Consider the following 21152-nt stretch of genomic DNA (forward strand, 5'->3'; position numbering starts at 1 on the left):
TTGAAACGAGGCCACAAAAAATATTTTCTTTTGGAAAATGATATTGTTATGATACAATACCACAAAACCTATCAAATATCGATAAACGAAAGAACGGTTTTGCCTTCGTTTACCATGGTAATGTGTTGACTTAACTCACTGTAAAGAATTTGACTACATATCATTGATCACTGAAAGAATTTACTCTCTTGCATGGGTGACATTATGTACGCATAGCATAGAAGCCAATGAACATAGTGCCACACCAAACCAAGAAACAACAAAACCGTGGGTGAAGATTTGAATAATACGATTTGCTTTCTGTGGGTTTTTAACACTCTCTAAATCTCCTCGCACTACTACAAGCCACAAAACACAAGCTGACAATTCACTAGCCTAGTCGATATGGGAACTCTTCATATTTCAAGTTTATATCCTACGTTTGGTATAGTTTTACACAGAAATGACTTTTATTAATGATTTCTGCTAAAATTAAGTCTAGCCTATTGTGTTGTTGTTACTCTTAGCTATAATCTTTCTTCTAGAAAGAAAACTGAGAAAGAACGCGGCGCGTGGTATAATAATTAAGCGTGTGAAGTAAATATGCAAGAAAGCACCGTTGCAGCTGCAGTGATGAAGCAGGTGCTTTTGAAAATAACTCGATCAAGTACTTCAGCTTCGAGTTGCAATGTGATATGCTCGTTGTATTCGTATATTTTATTTCCAACTTATAAAAATGTAAACACACCAAATCGAGTCTCATTTTTTAACCTTTCTCTGAGACAAAGCATTTTAATTGTGGGGACTCTGCTTTTGAGTTACTTCATGACGTAGTAAATTAACTTTTTCGATGAAATTCGCTTTGGAGATGCTAAAGGTTCTTGATCCAACCATATCGGTGACTAGTTTTTTTCTCCCCATTCTCGCTGGCATCCAACCCGCTGAGCTTCGTCGCGAAGAAGCCACTCTGTCCCTCGGTCGACGGGCACTGGAGCCTAACCACCTTCTCCACCACAAGATCTCTGCTCTCCTAAACGAGCACCCCCGTCGACTGAAATCAAGACACCCATTCGTGCCAGCCGCTCAACTTCTTATCAACGAAGCTGATGTACAAGACATCTCTGCGGCTACTTGGGCGGACCATAAATGGAGTTCTGAATGGAAGTCAAGCGCCACCAGACTCCATTCGTTCATCCCCGACGCCGACACACGCCCCATCGGCCTAACACTACCTAGACAGGCATGGGTGCGCCTCAACCGTCTTTGTACGGGCGTCGGGCTTTTCCGTTCAACCATGCACCAATGGGGAATGGCCTCTTCCCCCTCCTGTGAATGTGGTGCCGAGGAACAGACCGCAGACCACATCATCAATGACTGTTCTATCTTCAAGTCACCTAACGGAGTGGAAGGTCTGCCTGTCATGGATGATGAAACCAAAGACTGGCTGCTCTCTAGTAGCCTTCCAGTGTAGTCAGTGTAGTCCGGGAACATCGTGAATCTGGGGTAGTAAAAGGATAGACCTTCGGCCCCAGAAGCTCACACGACGACGACGACTAGTTTTTTAATTGAGTGATTATTGTACAAAGACTAGTCTTAAAATGTTTAGACTGAGAAAAAATTGTTTGAAGTTTAATAAAGACTGATCGTTTTACATATTTTATATAATGTGATTCGCATTTTTTTCCATATCGCTGTTCCTTTTTGTCACAAATGCTCATGAAATAAGTTGATCGACGACATAGCCTATTTTCTTCGGAAATTATAATATCTAAAATCTGTTACTTTAAGTTTATAAGTTACATTTCTGTATTGTAACCAGGCAAACGCCTACAGATTTAAAGTGGACGGAAAGCAGGAAAACCAATCTTCGTTCGAGGATGCCTATAAGTGGTTTGCCAAAGACACAGCCGTATGCTCTTGAGCGGTGTCGAACCAGCGACCTTCGAGTGCCGTACTAGGATTCTTACCACTCGGCCATACAGCTGAAAGCTCACTATGAGCGTTCAATCAAAATCCCAGTGAGCGTCAGTAATGCGCTTTCAATATTTCACCAAGCCATGGTTTGTTCAATATTTACTGTATATTAAACTAAAGTAAAGTCCCAGAAGTCCCACTCAACTAAAGTCCCAGACGCCTTCGTCTCTCTGCTCAAATGTCGTATATTGTTTTACATGTCCGTGTGATTCGGCATTGACGTACATCGGTATGTCCACCAGACATTTGACCACGAGAGTACGGGAGCATCTGAACTTTAGAGACTTAAAGAAAAGTGCCATCAAGGACCATATCATGGATTGTTCTTTTTGCACTGATCAAAAATTCTCTGCTGAATCATTTAAAATTTTGCGCAAAGGCAAATCCCAATTTGACACAAAAATTCAGGAAGCGTTGTTAATCAAACGCTACAATCCAAATCTAAACAAACAATTATTTGCCGGTGGCGCTTCCATTCTCCTCAATATTTATTAGCCTAGTTGTATCACGTACTCCGTGGTGCAAATTCGTTTGTAACTTAGTCATGCAGTTGCCTTTTCTTAATGTAATTTTTCGTCTGTCTGTATGTTTTCCACTCCAGTGCTTTTAATCGTGCGTGTTTCTCGATGCTTTTAGTTAGTCAGTTAGTTACGGTAGTCACTGTCAAGAAGTGAAATTTATTGTAGTTTATAATTATTTACAGATTCCTGATGAGGACTTAAGTTAAGTCGAAAACGTTTGAATGTTGAACTATTTGTAAATATGTAATATACTGTTGTAATGCTCAACCCTGTGTTATTGTTGTGTCTTGCCTGTCTTTTATATTAAACTAGTTAGAAAATCAATCTCTTCTACATGGACTCAACGTTTTGAAACGAAACTGTGAACATGCGAATAATGTTGATAAATAAAAAGATAGCTTCACGTTTAATGAATTAAGTTTTACAGATGTTATATGGCATGCAATAAAAAAACAAATAATCAGACTGTTTAAAAACAAAACGTACACATGAGTTGTAGATAACCAGCAGTCATGCATGTAGGGTTAGGACTAAATGAAAATTACAATGTTGGGATTTTTATCGATCTTAATTTTATGTTCTCCGTAATTATATACGCGAATTAGCAAAGTAACTAAATGTACGTATACAACATATGGCTATCGGCATATTTAGATGCCTTTTATACGGTCTACAAACTACATTGTAGACAGTATACAACAAAGTGTTAAAGATGGTATCGATAAGGTTTCTTAGTTTATAGGCAAATACTCAAGAGCTGTTTTTAAAGAGTAAAACACACAAAGCAAAAGAATCGCAAACATAAGAATAGGAAGTGTAAGAGTACATTGCTCGAAATTGACACCTTCCTTCTAATATAAGTAGGTTACATTTCAATCTTCTCTTTTTTTTGTACAGCGGCGGGATATATAACCAAATTCTTCACTTTAAAAGTTTTTACATCATATATATATTTTCTGTTTAGATGGCCTCAAGCTGTAGACAACTGCGATTGCTTCACAGACTTCAACAGGTCCTTTCGTTTGTTGGCTGGTCTGTGCTCAGCATTGAGAACTGGCGTCTTATAAGGAGACTTCATCTTTCCGATGGCCTTGTCCACCTCATCTAATAATAACGAAGAAATTAGCTTACGGTAGCTGCATAAACGCCAGTTTAAACAACTCGATCATTGCTGTGTTGTTCCGAGTAAAGTTAACAAGACTATGTATCATTTACCAGGAAAGAAATGTGCAGTGTTATGTGATATACAACGCTGGTAACGGAGAGCTTGGACACAATTATGCATCAAATGGAGCCTGAGACCTAGCATGAAATCGCCAAATGTGAATTATAGGCTAAACTTAAGCTTGTTAAGCATTGGATTACTGCAAAGCAAAATATGTGGGCTAGGCTACGTACACTCGTACAGTATGGTACAAATGAATTAGATTATTACTATAATGTCTACTGTAATCAGTTTAACAAACATAATTTTTTGATAAAATTTTAAACGCATTAGTTCATTGTTTTTCTTGACTTGTCTGGCAGTTTCTAAAATTCTTCTATTTAGTGGTCACAGGTCATCGTACTTACCCTTATGTTTTTCCGCTCTTTCATGTGAGCTGAAAGTAAACACATCAAATAGATTAATAACATACTTTTGTTTATTTATTAATATTGTTAAAGTATGTCGCGGTAGCCAAATAATTCATTGATTGTAGAGACTTTGATTTCCGCACTGAGAAAGCCTTTTTTTGAAGCTTAATGCTGAAAGTTCGGCGTGCTTGTAAAAGCTTTGAATGGGCAAGGTCTTGATATACATTTCATTTCTCTTTCATGGACCAATCTGACAGATGTTCGTTAGCGCACCAACCTCTTTTTTTGACATAGAGTTTGATAAAATTAAGATAAAGTTCCCACTATTTCGAAGTGTATTATTGTCTGTAAATTACTTCTTGACACTAAATTACACTAACCAATCAGCTATTACCAATGGAAACAAAGGATATCAAAAGAGGATTATTTCTGACCTGACACTTCAGGGTTTATCAAATTTCTATCTGACACGACTAAATGGAAGGTACAGTATATAACAAACAACCTTTCCCAGTTATTGTTTTTCTACCAATTGACGGCTGAAGATTTAGAAATAATATTTAGCAAGTAAATCTTATTGCAACATTTTAGTACCGCAATTGCTTTCAAATGGTCCAGGTAAGATTTGCTTACCCAGAATACTTGACGCTTTCTCGAACAATCTGCAAGTCAAAAAGTTAAAGGTGAGCAAGATATTGCTGCATCATCTTATATAAATAGGCCCTCAATAAGTATATTACACAAAAAAATGTTTAATGAAAAATTACAAACATCGTGTATTTTCTCTCCACACGCCACAAAAAGTACAGAAAAAAAATCAAGATTTACCTAACATTTGATTTGAGAGCAAAGTGTTAAAAATTACTTCGGTTGAACAAAATAAGGTTCTATGCACTGAAAATTTTATATTCAAAATCAAACAAAATTAAAACAAATTGATTGTGAATTGAAACTGAATTTCATAAGTGTTCTTTTAGTTACTTCAATCAAAATAAGGCTATAGGTCATAGGCTACCAACCCACACAACACAATGCTACCACTTTAATTGAATTTTACGGCACTTTCTGTAATCTGAAATGTTGCTCTATTTGTTGTTGTTTCTAGCCGACAAAGAAACTGATTGAAATTTAAAATGAAGGCTAGGAGGAACTTTACTAACAAAATCAAGAATTTGTTTTAAAATACTGTACTTTTACTTCACAAATGTACATACAAACGACCTGTTTTAGCCTGATGCTGCGGGTTCGCTGTGGTAGTAACGGTTTGCAGTAGCTTTCGAAACACAGTTCCATTTCCTCAGGCATGTGCTATGACGAATGGTGTTGGAGCGTGGAGTCATAGCACATGACTATAGGGAAATGTGTCTCGAAAGCTTGCAAACCGCTGCTACCACAGCGAAACCGCAGTATCAGGCTAAAACAGGTCGTTTGTACCTATAGTTGTGAAATTAACAACGACCATGCTGCTAAAAGCGAAATTCAATCTATTGCTGTATGTTTGTTTTCAACTGACCTAATTAGTGTAGTCATATTAGGGTTTGACCCGGAAAAAATTCGTAACTTAACAAATTTGGTACCAAAAGAAGCGCAATTTTATGTAGATCATCGTATCCAAAATCCTCTTCAATCGGCTTTGAGCAAATGGAATGGGGGGCATTTGAAATTTGCGTCTAGCGCCCTCTAACGGAAATGAACTATAATCATCTTTTCTAATACTTCCATACTGATTTCTGATTTGTTTTTTCAAATATCGCAATCTGTAGCTTTGTGAGAACATTTTGGTAAAAATTTCTGGTTGTGACGTCATGATGACGTCACAAGAATAATTGGAATATCGTAATTACTCTTCAATACTAGTGGATGAATGGAATGCAAGAATACTCCCAGTAAAGCCACTTTTTCTTTTCGTTTTTTACTTTGTTGAATACAATAAGTTTAATGGGGAGTGGTGGGCTACTTAAAACACATGTTGCGCCATCTAGTGCAGAAAATGTAAATGTTGACAATCGAGAATTTCCAGTGAATGCAATCGTTGGTTTGTGCATATTGTTTTGTGTTCACTTACTTGAGTAAACCTTTCAGAGCATTTAGAAAATCAATGAAAAGTTGTAATACTTGCAGTAGCAATGGCGTCATAATGCACTGGTTAAAAGGAATGTTTCATGGACGATCACGAATATCACTGTTATAAGGTAAATAGTAAAATTCAATATCAATCTTTGCAAATGCTTATGAACAATAATCTACATGTCAAACCAAACATATCATATCAGTAGAAGGCGTTTGAAATTAATTAAAATTGTTTCAAAAGTTTTGTTTTCATGATTTCTTTTCCTGACTTGTAAATCGCTTTTTTTTGCAACCAACGCTTCAAAAAGCTAGATTTTGAATAATTTTGACCAAATTTGAATCTGATATTTATTTTTCAACATCAAATATGTTTCTATCCGCTTTCTCGTCACTTCCAACGCTGTCTTTGTCTGATGAAACTTCGTCTTTGTCATAATTTTCACAATCCACCATTGCAATTACCACACGCAGAAACACATGGTAGCCCGTGCCGCCTGCAGCTGCAAACGTTGGTACTGCAAGGACTTTTCTTAGTGACGTTACAGTTACATCGTACAAAGCGAAGAATCTTATCAGGAGCCGTACTCAAATCTGTCAGAACAGGATCGTAACTTCAATTCGATAATTTCCAGCCCCAATCGAGCGGATTTAGTTCAACGCTCATCAGTGTTTTCCATTCAATCACCTGCAGATAGATTCGAAGAAAATGATACTTTGCAGCATTTTTGTTTGGAGCGAGAGACTGTGGCTTGATTGTCGTTTTAGATGTTGCTGCTACCTTCATAAACTGATGGTAGCGCAAATCTTCCATCGCCCAGTTTTCTTTCCCACCATAGCTAAAAAGATAAAAATTGTATATTAAAACTGAACACACTACTTAAACTTTTATTGATGATTTTGTGGTAGGAACTTGACATTATCGTTATAATACTAATGTAACTTTTTAAGTTACCTAAACATTAACAGTTTAAGTCCTTTTTGTTCTACTTCCTCTGCAGTGGCTGTTATCGTCTTCGAATACTTTAGCAGTTTCTTGGAACACCTCCCTTGTCCCAAACTTCTTCAGGGTAGGCTACTAGTTTTTCCTGACATAAAAGATTATAGATATAAGTAGCCTGGGCATAGCTTAACCGAAAAATTAGTAAAGAACGAAGGCAATTCCGAATATGTTCATCGTGTACAATTATATTAAAAAGAATACGATAAGGCTTATCTAAATACAATATTTCGTAAAGTAACATTTACATCATTCAAGCAAGTAAAACCAAGTTTATCATGAAAGTTCCTAGTTGCCAAAAACAAATTGTAGGTTACCTTGTCCAAACAATGCACACGTAGTATCGCAACCCGACCAAGCATGGATGAACAAAATATGACTTGTAATGACATCTCCAGTTGATTTGACCAAATCTTCAATTTTTCAGATTTCTTTGTCAACTTTGTTGCTAGCATCAGAAAGCATGTAGAGATGCATATCATTTTTCCAGTGAAACATCAACAACACTAGAATATCAGTGTCAGCCGCTACTACAACCACATCTTTGTTGTTATCTTCTGCATACTCCAATGCTGCTGAAACGATTTGAGTGTCCACATCTCCCAAACTGTTTCGAACATCATGACCTTCTCTCCGCAGTTCGTCTGATAGGAAAGATATGAACTGTGATTTACTCTGCTCGTTCTTCAAAAATACTTCTTGGTTGAATGTTGGGATCATTTCTAAGTTATCCAAACTTACAAAGGCACTCATTTTCTTTGTTCTTCGTTTGTGTTCATGATCTTTTACGTAGGGACCATTATCATATCCATCAAAAACTATACACGATCGTCCATATTTCTTGTTTACATACTTTGTGTATTGATCCAAAATTGACCGATATGGACGATTTTTGAGCCACTTTACTTTATGCAGCAGAGCACCTCCATCCAGTATATGAAATGATTGATCCCATATGTAGGTGGAAGATGTGACATCTTTCTTTAAAGCCTGTCCCAGTTTTGCTTTGCTTGATTTTCGCATCATCGAATTCTGAAACAGCGAGGTAGGAACAGCTGTCAGCTCATACTGGAAATAGCTTTGTATATCCTCTTCCCTCTCAATCAACACAAGCAACCTGGAAAATAGGAGCAATGGGTCGACATGCACTTTCTCCTTGTCGATTCTTACACCAAGCTCTAGTGCTTCTTAGCGTCTTGATCTGATCTCTCTTCTTAATTTTTGCTTCTGAATACGAAACACCGTCTAGTTGATGCTGGATTGCTTCACCAACACTTTCTGCATCATCACAATTGATTCCATCTCCTTCTGTTCCTGTAACTCCTGTTGGAATATTTCTCAGTACAGGCGCACTTTCATAGAAGGGGTTATGGCTTTCAATCCAAGATCGAATCTTCACTAAATCATCACTGTCTCGCTTCATACGGTTTTTTCCTAATTATGAATGTTGATTGCTTGTTTTATGCGTGTTCCCAGTTAATGTTGTCATAGCGTCATGTATTGAAGCGCAAACATGCATCGTGTGTAGGCCTACCCAGGTCAGCATTACACTTTCTGTCATCCCTCTTCCACGGGTTAAGCCATCACGTGTCTTCAGTAAGCGCATCAACACTTGTTCAATCGACAGATCAGTCCAAATTCCGTTTCAAAATTGAGCGCTTCGTCGGACAACATGATATCCGTTGAGCGTGAACTGTTCATGCAAATCTGGGAATGTTGATGGGAGGTCATTCATCATTTGCAGATAAAGTCTGGCACTCTTTGCGTAGTTGATATGACCTGTTGCAGCAAACAAATTCAACATTTGTACAGTAGCAGCTAGATGATTTTGCCAGTTACCAGTCCTTTCGGCAGCAATGAATAATTTAACGGTGTTGATACAGCGGATATATTGTACCCAAAGCTTGGCTGTACGGGAAAGAGCACCAAGTCTACTCATCATCTGTTCCATAGCACTGTTTAACTTCTTCAATACTTCACAGTTGTTGATTTCATCAGATGGGATCTCATCATTGATAAGATTGTGGTAGATGGCCTTCAGTTTTTTCAAATCGTCTTCCGATATGATCTCTTCTTGTAGGAGTCTGCCAATGATTGTTAATTGAAGAGCACTTTGTAAGAGAAAATGGCCTCTTGCTGCTCTCGCTATCGCCTTGCCTGAAATCATGCGTTGAACCGCATTTTCACCATAAACCACTTGCAAGCATTTTACAATACCGGATCCTTTCATTGTATTACCAATGCTTCCTAAGTAACTTATCAAAGTGTGGAACCCTCCAAGACGGCAAAGAGTCTTCAGGAACTTTTCTGTTATTATTTCTACTGCTTTCAACCACAACGGCTAGTCGAAGGTGATGCATGGTGTTCCCGTGTTGGCTTTCCTCGACTAGTCAATCACAAATGATAATGTTGAGTAAATACAGTTGTGATCATTTGGATTTAAATTGATAATAGGTAGAAGGGTAACGTCACACTTTCCTGGGTAGGTACCTTTGCGATGCGTCTGCATAAATCCCGACCAGTTTGGTCTGGTAACATCAGAAAAAGTAAATGACATTTCCCAAAGAAGGTCAATGTTCTTTTCTAGAGTTATACATAAGTGAAACTTAAGTTCTCTGATAGCACAGAATATTGAAGAGTAATTACGATATTCCAATTATTCTTGTGACGTCATGATGACGTCACATCCAATTTTTTTACCAAAATGTTCTCACAAAGCTACAGATTGCGATATTTGAAAAAACAAATCAGAAATCAGTATGGAAGTATTAGAAAAGATGATTATAGTTCATTTCCGTTAGAGGGCGCTAGACGCAAATTTCAAATGCCCCCCATTCCATTTGCTCAAAGCCGATTGAAGAGGATTTTGGATATGATGATCTACATAAAATTGCGCTTCTTTTGGTACCAAATCTGTTAAGTTAACGAATTTTTTCCGGGTTGGCCCTTTTTTGAGCTTAGATGACTACACTAAATGTAGCCGGTATAAATATGATGCATTTGCTTTCTTGAAGTACCTGAATATATTTTTGCAGTTGCTTGTATATCCTGGACGTCATGTACACTTGTTTGGAAGTACTGAACACTCCACTAGCTGTTGGCATCTCTTTGTTCAGTGACGACACTATTGCAGCATTGCGAGGCCAGCAGCTTGCTTTTCTGCAGCAAAGGCAAATTTACGATATCGATCAGTGGTTCTAGTCGAGCTCTTCTATAAAACCTAGAATCTAATATCTGCACTCTAGCACAGTTCAACCAACGATTTTTACAAAGGTTGCATGTTTTTAGAACTTCTTTTAATCGCCGTTCTTTTATAACTCTCAAGTCCTACTGGTATAATGTAGGCATACTCGCTGGCCCCCACAAGCGTTTTGAGCAGTAGCCTGCTAAAGCTGTATGTAATCAGGTAAAATGAAGAAATATTTGCAGTGTTAACATGCTTATACGTATCGTTAAATTATAATGTATACTTCTGGTGTGTAAAGCGTATACTTTATAAGTTACTGCAGCTATGTACTGTGAGTGATAATTAACATTTTCTTAGACTCTTTCACAAGCAACTTCGTCAAGGAGATATTGGTTATTTTTAAATAGATCATCAAAAGCTGCAAAAGTATTTTAGAGGTTCATCGAATAATTCACTTAATGATCCAATAACGCAGAGGTCACCAAACGTTTTTGAGAAAGGGCCATATGACTGAGAAAAGAGATGATTTCGGGCCGGTGACCATCTTATTTGTAACTTTGTAGCTATATATATCCCATTCTTGAGTGTTTCAGCGGCAGGGGAGGGGACAAAGTTTGCGAGGTGTAGTTTGGTGACCCCCACAATAGACGAGAGTAATGGCGCAGTAGCCAGTGACCGAATAATTCCTTACTCGGGATGCTGAACTTGATCTTTAAGTATGTTGGAAAAGGCGGAGGTTTTCTTTTCACTTTGTATGAAGAAACTGTTTTCATCTCCAAACAAGGATTTTGCGAATGATAGCTCGTTGTTTATGGCGTCTAGAGATTTTTTGTATTTAACCTGTTGGCTAAAAAATAAGATGCTGTAAATGTCAAAAACACATTGCACAATGCACATGCATCCGTAAAAATTATTTATTTTATTATCCCTTATATAATGGCAACGTCGGATCTTAGCCTGAAGTATGAGACACAAAAGCTAACTTTGGTCTTTAAGATTAACTAAGTGTTCGAACCATGGACTTCTAAATAGTAGCATCTGGACTGGAAACGCAGTGACCAACAAAAGGCCAAACAGTTGGTACAACAGTGGGCCAACAGCCAAGTAACTAACCCTGTTGGCCCACTGTTGGCCAACTGTTGTACCAACTGTTTGGCCTTTTGTTGGTCACTGCGTTTCCATGGTTCCAACAAACCATTCAATAGATTTTTCTTCACTTCATCTGTGTTAATATGGCCAAACTTTGGCATATACTTTGCATGACATGCTTAGTTTTGCAAAATCCTTTTTTTTAAGTTTTGTATACCTCTGGGAATACTCTTTCTACTCCAAATTAATCTTACTCGTAAGTATTATCGGCCTCATCAAATGCTGCAATTGTTGCATGTCTGCATTTCTGCACAGTATTGTTCATATACGCAAGCTGTGCTTTGTCCCAAGAGTCATCGATTATGTCTTCTTCGACAAGATAAGAAGAGTGATCTTTGAAGTATGAATAGGCTTCTGGTTTGGGAGCTGGATGAACAAAACTTGTCAACTTTGCATTACCAAAACTAACATATTGTGAAGTGTTTCTATGCTTACAAGTAGGGTCGTATAGGCTATGCAGCAATACAAAATTGAATGCATGAAACAGTCATCTTTGATCAAACGAAAGTTCTCAGTATTAGCTTAGTGGCCAAGTAGTAAGTAGGCTATTTTAAAGATTGGTTGTCCTTTTATATTGTTCTTACTCGCTTCCATTTGAAGTTGTATTCTAAGGAAAACTTTCAAAAGTGATACAGATTAAATTCTTTCTTAATGAGAATGCGGTTAATTTGCTTAATAATGAGCAATGAGCATAAGTTTTTGTATTACGTAGGGTAGGGTCGTAGAAATATATGCAACGCGAACTGTTACCTTTAACCCCGTAGCGCCCTACGTTGCATATATGCAACAAATTGGAAATTACATGACTTTGGAAGAGTATATTGAATATTTGAGAAAAAAATGAAACAACAAAACTACTCTCAATTGACCCATTTGCAACAAATTGTAGCCTACCACTCAATATTCTGTGTTGGTTGTACCACGCCATTTTGAAAACAAAAACTTAGAAATTTTTAGCTTTTTTCTTGGGCGCTACTGGGTTAAGCTGCAAAGCCTGCTGTGTTGAAACGGAAAATAATGTTTACCACTGGAAGTCAACTATTCTTTCATTGTGCTTGAGTGCACAGCGTTTTGTTAAATTGATTAAATAAATTCTATGTGAATGAGGCATAAAAATATCCCTCAACAAGAGATAGGAAATGCAATGTATTTGTATCCAACCTGGTAAACGAGAGACCTTTTTTCTAGCTTCAGCCATAGTCAATGTACTCAGCTTCACATTCCCGGTATGAGTTCGTTTAACGAGATTTTGATCAAAATATTCTTTTTTGGCTTCGAACAGGACATCGTTGTCTGGCTGTAATGAACAAACATTTTTTTCTATTAATTATATCTTTGACAGAAATTGAACTCTTGTATTCATGAATTATTTATGTCACAAAAGAAAGTTATTAAATTGGCGCTGGATCTTTTGTGAAGCTATACAAGCAACACCTTGAATTTCATGATATTCTGCACTTTACAGAATGCAAAAAAGTCGATCTGTGTAGAAAGGAGCTATCTTCCTGGCAGCCATCACAAGGCAAATTACTCTCTAGAACAGGTTGGCAAAAAAAATTTCCAAGATGATGGTGAAGAGAAAAATCCTTTGACCATGAAAGTATACAATTTTAGCAGTCACTGGTTGTTTTAAAATGATGACTAAAGAGGTTCTGAAGCTCAGATCGCCACTTTGCTACAAAAGTAGAATGAGCATCGCCATCCATGGAGACTTCAAGAAAGTGTTGCATCATAAACAAGTAGGCTATGCTAATATCTAAGTAAACGGTAGGTTGGAAATTTTTTAGTTTTGTATTATTATTGGATTACTTCGTGTCTGTCTGCATTTTGTGATATATTCAAAAAAGGGAAAAATAACAAGTGAATGAAAACATCAATTATTTTGGCATGATTTCAAATAAATGTACATGTAGTGGGATTGAAAACAAGAAAATCAATCTTCAAGCGTGTCATTTAGGGTCTTGTGACACGAAACAGCTTAATCCGCTTTCATGATTTTGCTCTATTTCGGTATCACAAACCTAAGTTGTCTTCTGGTAGAACACAAGGGTCGACTTGCCTTTGCTTAGCAACACAACATGGGAGCTCCCACTCTCGCATGTAAGGCAACATCGACCACGGGGTGTGAGGACTAGTCACCCTCCCCCGCAGTCTAAGGAATTCTAAGCGGGATATCTCAATAAGTGTTAAACTGATGTCCTCTTGAGCGTCGTCAGACGTCCTTACATCTCGGCCTTTAATAACAACCACACTGAAGCGCCGATTTTGAGTACATCTCAATCAGCGTAACGATTTTGTCAACAGGTGTTGTTTATTTATTAATTGTGGTAACCTACATCGTCTCAAGAGGCAAGTGAAAACTTGGTATGTACATTGTACAAGGGGACGGTTATGTTAAAAAACCGTTTCAAGCAAAGTGGTTTTGGTTTTATGCTGAAGACAAAACACGACCAATGTGGTCAGTTCTTTAGCAACGTTAAAGTACTATGATGTACACTGTGATGAGCAGTCAGAAAGAGACAAACATATAATTATAACTTAATTTCAAAATTCATAAAAAAAGATTACTTGTCTTCTTGAGATATCTAAACTAAACTGAACGTGTCTTTTTGCGTCGTGTGGAATGTAGCCCACGATGAATTCCAATTTATCGCTTTGTTGTTGCTCCTGCCAAGTAAAACCCAAACATAACTTTAAAAAACAAGGAAGCATGAAGGATGTAAGGTATAAATATGTTTTGAGTTTGATTAAACCTACATCACCTGCAGTGAGTTCACAATAATAATCTACCTACAATTTACCTGTAGAATGGACATTTATGTGAGTGTAAGAACTAGTTTAAAGGGAAAACTAGTTCTCTTCTTCAACTATATTTTATGCTATGAACATACAATATGCTCTAAAGTTTATGATAAAAATACAAAACTCAGTACAAACGGTAAGACAAAAGCAGAGATATCTTACCACTGCAAACACTAAAACGTCTGAATAAGGATAACTTGGGAACAATATAGTTAAAATGAAGGAGTCGGACAGGATGTATTGAAGAATTATAATTTATACTATTCATCCTAAATAAAGTGGTAGCAAAGCCAGATTAAAAAAGACCGTTTAATTATTATTAACTACTTGTTTAACTAAAGCATACCACTTGCACCATTTGGTTGAGTGGGGAGAGCGATTCTTTGATGAACGTGATGCCAGTGGCGCAGGTCAGAGTCACGTTAACATCGCATACACATCCATCTTCCCTGTTATTGTATTATATACAGTAGGCTACATCTGAATGCAGTACTGCTATTTTGCATTCATCAAATGCTGGCATTTGCACAACAATCTAACCTCTTAGTGTTATTTATGAAGTAAGAATCGATTTCGCTATAGTAATAGCATCTTCAGCTAGCACATGTAAACAAGAAAATTTGAAAATACGTAAAACGAACAAATAAAGCAAACTCCGATACTATCAACATGCATAAAATTCTATTCTAAATAGATGGTTACGTAAAATTAAAATCAAAACCTGCAAGCCTAAATCTTAAACTGGTGTTCTGCCACGGTTTTCAACACTATACTGGTACAAAATTCAAGAACACATGAACATTATCATTCATCAAGTAAATTACAATCGTTCAACCAGACGAATGCAGTACATTATTGGACTGGCACATTGTATATCATTTAGACCCTATGCATGTTTGTCAGGAAAAAGTCTTTGTAATTTAAATTTTTGAGTGAAGATTGGTTTCAAACCTTTTTGTCATCGTCAAATTGGTAGTCTACATGTGTTGAAGGGTGGTTGGTTTCATTATTTTGACTTGCAGATTTACATGTAAGTCAGCTGCGTCTATTTTTAAATGACTGGGTCTTTCTCTTGTATGGCTGGCCAATCCGACAAATCTTTTCCCAATTCAACACTAACACTTACCTCTCTTTTTCATAAGCTTACGTGGTGACTGGTGATATTATACATTATATGCAAAAACACGGTAAAATCTAACAGTCACATGTTAATTAACCTAATACAGTGAAATGAAAATAAACTTTAAATTGCGAAACTTACTAATTTATATATAGGCTACAACATGACTCAAAATCTCGCCTCAACAGGTAGGCCTAGTTGTTTGCCATAGGTGCCTCCTATCTGCTAAACGTCTTTACTGAATTACTCTCATGTGATGGTTTTTGCTTTGTGAAATTAACCGTCATACGATGTGCCTCATCACCACTCAGTCTTTTCTTTGTTTGATAAGGTCTAACATGTGTGTAGCCGAAAACGTCTGCAGTTTATAGTTTACTTTTACTTAACTGCATTATGTTATGGATGAAGAAAATTACCTCTTCAAAAAATTTAATTATATGTCTTGTAGCCTGTTGTACAAATAACTTGCCTCAAAAAGATAGGGATCAGCATGTTTGCTTCAATTTCAGAATCACAATTCAACCAATAAAATGAGTCACTGCTTAAAAGTTTTGCCACCTGAAAAACAAAAATAAAATTAAAAGCTCAGTTAAATGCACGTTAGTCCCATGCAAGTTAGTCACAGTGTGATGGACTTTATTTTTGTTTGTTTCAGAACATAGACCATTTGGGGTTTGAAGATTCGGATTAAAAAAGACGAGAAAAGAATGAAGATGATTTTTGTGTCGACTTTATAGATGTTTGTACAAACGTCTTTCCACAATCCTGTGTGTGCTCTAAAAACACCGATCGTGTGTTGCAGGCTCCCATTCTCTGCAACCGACAATTCGGCAACAAGTGATGATCACTGTCGGCATTGATGAAAGCGCAAGTCACGATTGGTTGTGTGGAAGTCTGTCTCTTCGAACTGAGAAAGCTTCTTTGGCAGCTTATTCCTGTCACTTTCACATAGTAGTGGAGGCTTATAACTGCTGATGCAAGTCCGGTCATGAGATTGACGGAGCAGGTTTTCCGCTTATTGATGTGTAGTTGTTAGTAAATTTTGCAGCTGATTGAGTTTCGCTTTTAGCAGCATGATCGTTGCGTACTTAACAGTGTAGATTTTAACCACTTGTTTTAGCCTGATGCTGCGAGTTCGCTATGGTAATAGCGGATTTCACTAGCTTTCGGAACACATTTCCCTAGTCATGTGCCATGACGAATGGTTTTGAAGTCAGTCACAAAATTACACAAAATTACAAAAAATTACAAAATTACAAGTCACAAAATTACACAGCAAAAACGCCTGACGAACTCGCAGCATCAAACTAAAACAGGTCGTTAAAATCTACATTGTGAAGTTAGTAAATTATTCCACTCACTACATTAGGTACCGCTGAATGGAGTGCTGTCCTTGAAGTGGGTCACCCAAGCGCACACCTCGAGTGGAAGCGTTGTTTCTCGACCTTGTCGCTTTTTTGTAGACAAAGTCAGACGCTTAACCGACTGTTCTATCGGCGCGTAGTTGCAGCATGTCACTGATGCCTTTGTGGCTTACACTCATTTCATCATCATCATCATTAAGTTCCTTCCTGTCGCCGAGGGTTGGAGGCAATGAGACGCCAACTTTCTCTGTTGTGAGATTTTTCGACTGCAGTTTTATAATTAAGTCCTGACCAGTCTTCAATATCATTAGTCTAAAATCTAAATTCTTGGTGGTCTGCCCCTATTTCGTTTACCTCGACCAAAAATATTGGCTGGTTGTCTCCTATCGTGATAGTAACCAACTGTATGTGATGTTTTCGCCCACTTTTATCTTGAAGGCACTTCACTTTCTTCTTAAATTCTTCAACAAGTTTGTCCGCCTCCGAAATCCCTTCATTGATCACTCCATCAGTGAAGAATACAATACAATCTCTGGTTTGTTGGCTGTTCAATTTTAATTTTGCACATGTTAAACGTTGAATGCACTGTAACCTCATTTTATCTGATTGAAATGGTTGGTTGGATATGAATCTTTATCCTCGCACTGACAAAACCTTGATAAGTTATTCCTGGTAAATTCGCATACTTGTTGACTGTTGAGGCTCTTGACGCAGGGCCGGTTACCGAGATTGGCGGAGTGAAGTTTTTCGATTGTTGAAGTGTTGTTGCCTGGGAATTATTCCATTCACTATGTGCCGCTAAATGGAGAGCAGTCCTGAAATGCGTTGCTCAAGCGCACACCAAGAGAGTCGAACCAGCGCCGCGTGATCTTAAGCCCGGCGCGTAACCACTAAGCTAACGGGGCTAAATAGAACGAAATGCTTTATTGAGAATGTAAACTTGCAACCAAATAAAGACAAAATGATTTTGCTTTTAAAACCAAGAAAACTTTTCTTCTGAGGTGTTTTGTCATAATTAAGCAATCATCAGCTAAATCACACTACATACAGCTCCAATATCCCTTAAATTTTGCCTCTTTCTCACCCAGTTGATGCGTCTTCAACTGCTTTCAATCCTTGGAATAGACCGCTGCTGAGATTTGTGCCACCTAAAGTCTTCAAGTTGTTTACGATCTTACTCGCCTCTGCCTAAAAGAAACATGAATTCAATACTAAGATATGGTAGTAAACATAGCAGGCTTACTTGATAGTAATGGACTAATAATAACATTTATATAGCGCCACATCCACAGTGCAAGCTATGCTCCCACAACATAATATGTCATATTATGACGATGGTGATAAAGTAATGCGATACTTTCAGTCATAATGTTCAGAAAAATAGAATGTTTTCAAGCGAGTTTTGAATTGATTTAAATTGTTAGCATCCATTTCGCAAAAGTACGCTACTGCAAAACAGTAGTCACAAAAACTTTCTTAAAAATTCGTGTAATTTTATTGCGTAGCTATTGTGACTAATCAAAATCTTACTTTTCCTTTATCTGTCATTTGCGTCATTGGCAACATTATCTCAGCATAGTCAGAAAACACAACAATGGAAAGCCAGTTTTGCTTCGGTGATTCGCGTATAATGAGCTTGGCGTAAACCTAAAAAAATAGAAACGATTACATGGCAAAAAACACCTTGATGCCACTTTTAAAGGCATTCAACTCTTTTGGTAGGAAGGAGGCTTCCGCAACGCCAGCGGAGTCAAAGGAACCGAAAGCAATCTGTTCAAATGAAACTTGAGACTTGACATTGAGAAAATTACACAGATCTTCATCAACTACCTTCTTGCCTTTTCTGTAACGACAATGACTTAAACAACATTACCAACAATGCTCTCATCTAACTCAGACTCTGTTGAGAATAGGTTTTGAATGATAACGCATTGTTTTAAGTGGACAAAGTTCACTTAAATTGTAAAATCACAGTTAAGAAAATGTGGCTTAGCTCTCACACATGCGTTTGAATTTTTTTGAATTATTCTTGCTCAAAGATATACCTTGATGCTTGAAAGGTTGCGACAAATCTATAGACAGCGTATAGGCCTACTAGTAACAAGGGTAGAGGATGCATTGCACTTGCTTGAATATGTGAAAATTGCTGTAATTAGCTTCTGCATAATCGTTTTTTCAAGTCTAAATTAATTCTTGGATAACAGAACCTATTTGGATATCATATTTTCACATTATATTTGATGAAGAATCTCATGAAGATCTCACCAAGGGTGAAACAGGCTGTTTAGTCTTTTTAATATAGTAACTTCATTTGGTTAATATATAATGCACAAAACAACCTTCATACGCTCCAACAGACTTCGTGTATCTTCAGCAACGATTGGAGAAGCCATACTACCACTGACATCAATAACCAGAACATATCGCTGTGGTATTTTGCTGTGTTTTACTTTTCTGTTGCACTTTAGCTCCATAACAACATCTACTTTCTGCAAGATCAAGAAACCATAATGTTAACATGAACATGTGACGTGTAGTTGTTTTTGATGATGTTTACGTTTACAGAGGAGCATTATAATAGCTAAATTGTACTTAACAAAAATTGAAGAATAAAATAAAAAGATCAGCTATGAAATATATTTTTAATGAAAAGTAATATAAAAGAACCTTTTTTGAAACATAATGTTCACTTTTAAATGTACCTCAGTAACTTTACAACAAATATACTTCTGCTGAGTCTGCATATAGCATAACCAAAGATTACTCAAAGCAAGACTCCTACTTTATTTTCTTTCTCTGTGAGAAATAAAACATTTACATGTACGACATGCTGTGTTTTTAATTGAAGTAGACAACTTGATCATTATTCAATTGCACTATTGATATATCGATACGACTTTAATCGTTCCGTGAAACGATATTGTTACCATGTTTCTTTCCACTTTGCAGGAATAAATGGATTGTAAAAGAAAATCTTTTTTGTTGACTTCTTTGATGTCATCTGAGTGCTGCGTGATCGCCATAATTCATTGAATATCAGTAACTTTTCAAAACAATTCAGTTTTTTATGAAGGTGGTATTTTTTGTGGTGTGACTTAAGTTTTTAGTTTCTCTATTTGTTTTGTTTTCTGCAATAAAAAATTCATAGGTCAAAAAAATTTTAATTTCAGTTTTAGAAAAAACAAAAAAGTTTTAAATGAGCAATTTAAATAATTTACTTACCACTACCCACTGACAAGTACAAAACAACGGCCGCAAAACCAAGCTTTTTAACATTCGCAGACGTCTATTTTTCCGTCTGCAGAGGCTGAATCAATGTAACGAAGACAGCCTTGGGGTAGGTCGAGAATTGCTCTGTTTGTCAGGACATGGTTGAAGAACAAATGTGCCGATGTTGGCCACAAATTTGTGGAAATGACTTTTCAAAACAACACACACACAAACGCAGTCAATGAAAACTGTACAGAAAAGGGCGCCTCTCAGGCATAGGACCACTGCTTGTTGAAACCGTGAAGCTTCTATTTCTGTTGCCTGATTCAATTTTTGGTCACAAAACAATATTATTGCAAACTATTTTTGTGATTTGCACGTAAAACTAAGGTTGCAATAAGTCATCTAACTATGAACATCATCTTCATTGGCACGAAGTAGTATTGATAACCAGTACCCGTGGCTCAGTGGTTATCGCCTTTGGCACTGGTGCTGGTAGCCCTGGGTTCGATTCCAGGTCGGGTCATACCAAAAACTTTCAAAAGGGTACCGATTGTGTTCTTTCTTGCATAACGTAGTGAGGGAAACTCGGGTAATAATCTGGTGACATATCACCTCTTCCAATCTGCCTTGAGTCAGCATGGAAGCAGTACGGCCTTACAACTTACAGCAGTACCTCATCTCTTCCTGCCTGCACCACCTCACAATCATAAAAATCTGGAGAAGAGCTTTAGTAGTTGCGATCCCTAAGCCTCACAAGCCACCAGAAGATCCAAGGAGTTATCGTCCGATATTCCTCCTCTGTGTTCCTTTCAAGATCCTCGAAAGACTGATCTACGCACGCGTCAACCCAATCATCGACCCGCTCCTTCCAAAAAAGCAAGCTGGGTTTCGGCGCGGAAAATCCACCGTAGATCAGGTCACATACTCTTAACCCAAGACACCGAGGATTGCTTTGAGGCAAAAAAGAAGGCCGGCGATGTCTTTCTAGATCTTACAGCTGCCTATGACACCGTATGGCATCGTGGCCTTACTTGCAAGCTGCTTCGCCTGCTTCCTGACCGACATATGGTTCATATGATTATGGAACTTGTCAGGAATCGAAGCTTCACCCTCACCACCGGTAACTCACGGCGAAGCAGACTGAGACGCCTGAAAAACGGCGTTCCACAGGAATCGGTCCTGGCTCCACTTCTTTTCAACA

The 21152-nt window shown here is 37.5% G+C and overlaps 1 protein-coding gene across 2 annotated transcripts; it reads right to left on the reverse strand.

Annotated features, from left to right (window-relative positions):
• Positions 1 to 2836: 2836 nt before the first annotated feature.
• On the reverse strand, positions 2837 to 19862 carry LOC145779776 (uncharacterized). 2 transcript variants are annotated; one of them, XM_082591418.1, is made up of 15 exons: positions 19666 to 19862; positions 19078 to 19227; positions 18269 to 18385; positions 17823 to 17926; positions 17093 to 17282; positions 15844 to 15932; positions 14601 to 14703; positions 14021 to 14119; positions 12614 to 12749; positions 11647 to 11818; positions 10995 to 11150; positions 10134 to 10275; positions 4683 to 4711; positions 4047 to 4075; positions 2837 to 3578 (listed from the first exon to the last, which is right to left on the reverse strand). In XM_082591418.1, exons 1-15 carry the CDS (start codon positions 19759 to 19761, stop codon positions 3445 to 3447), a joined length of 1746 nt encoding a protein of 581 aa, XP_082447544.1. In that variant the 5' UTR covers positions 19762 to 19862; the 3' UTR covers positions 2837 to 3444. The 2 variants fall into 2 exon arrangements, 1 of the variants encoding a protein (XP_082447544.1); XR_014290567.1 differs by having other exon boundaries at positions 3473 to 3578; positions 4644 to 4711.
• Between the last annotated feature and the right edge of the window lie 1290 nt (positions 19863 to 21152).

This window comes from Aplidium turbinatum, chromosome 11, assembly GCF_918807975.1.
Source record: "Aplidium turbinatum chromosome 11, kaAplTurb1.1, whole genome shotgun sequence".
Taxonomy (NCBI): Eukaryota; Metazoa; Chordata; class Ascidiacea; order Aplousobranchia; family Polyclinidae; genus Aplidium; species Aplidium turbinatum.

Bases quoted from the DNA above. Each gene is read 5' to 3' on its own strand.
- LOC145779776 (XM_082591418.1), bottom strand. From the start codon at position 19,761: ATGGCGATCACGCAGCACTCAGATGACATCAAAGAAGTCAACAAAAAA. The intron at 14,120-14,600 runs GTATGCTTTAGT...TTTACTTGGCAG, and splicing joins TCAACCAAATGGTGCAAGTG to GAGCAACAACAAAGCGATAA. The intron at 3,579-4,046 runs GTAAGTACGATG...CGTTATTATTAG, and splicing joins AAGAGCGGAAAAACATAAGG to ATGAGGTGGACAAGGCCATC.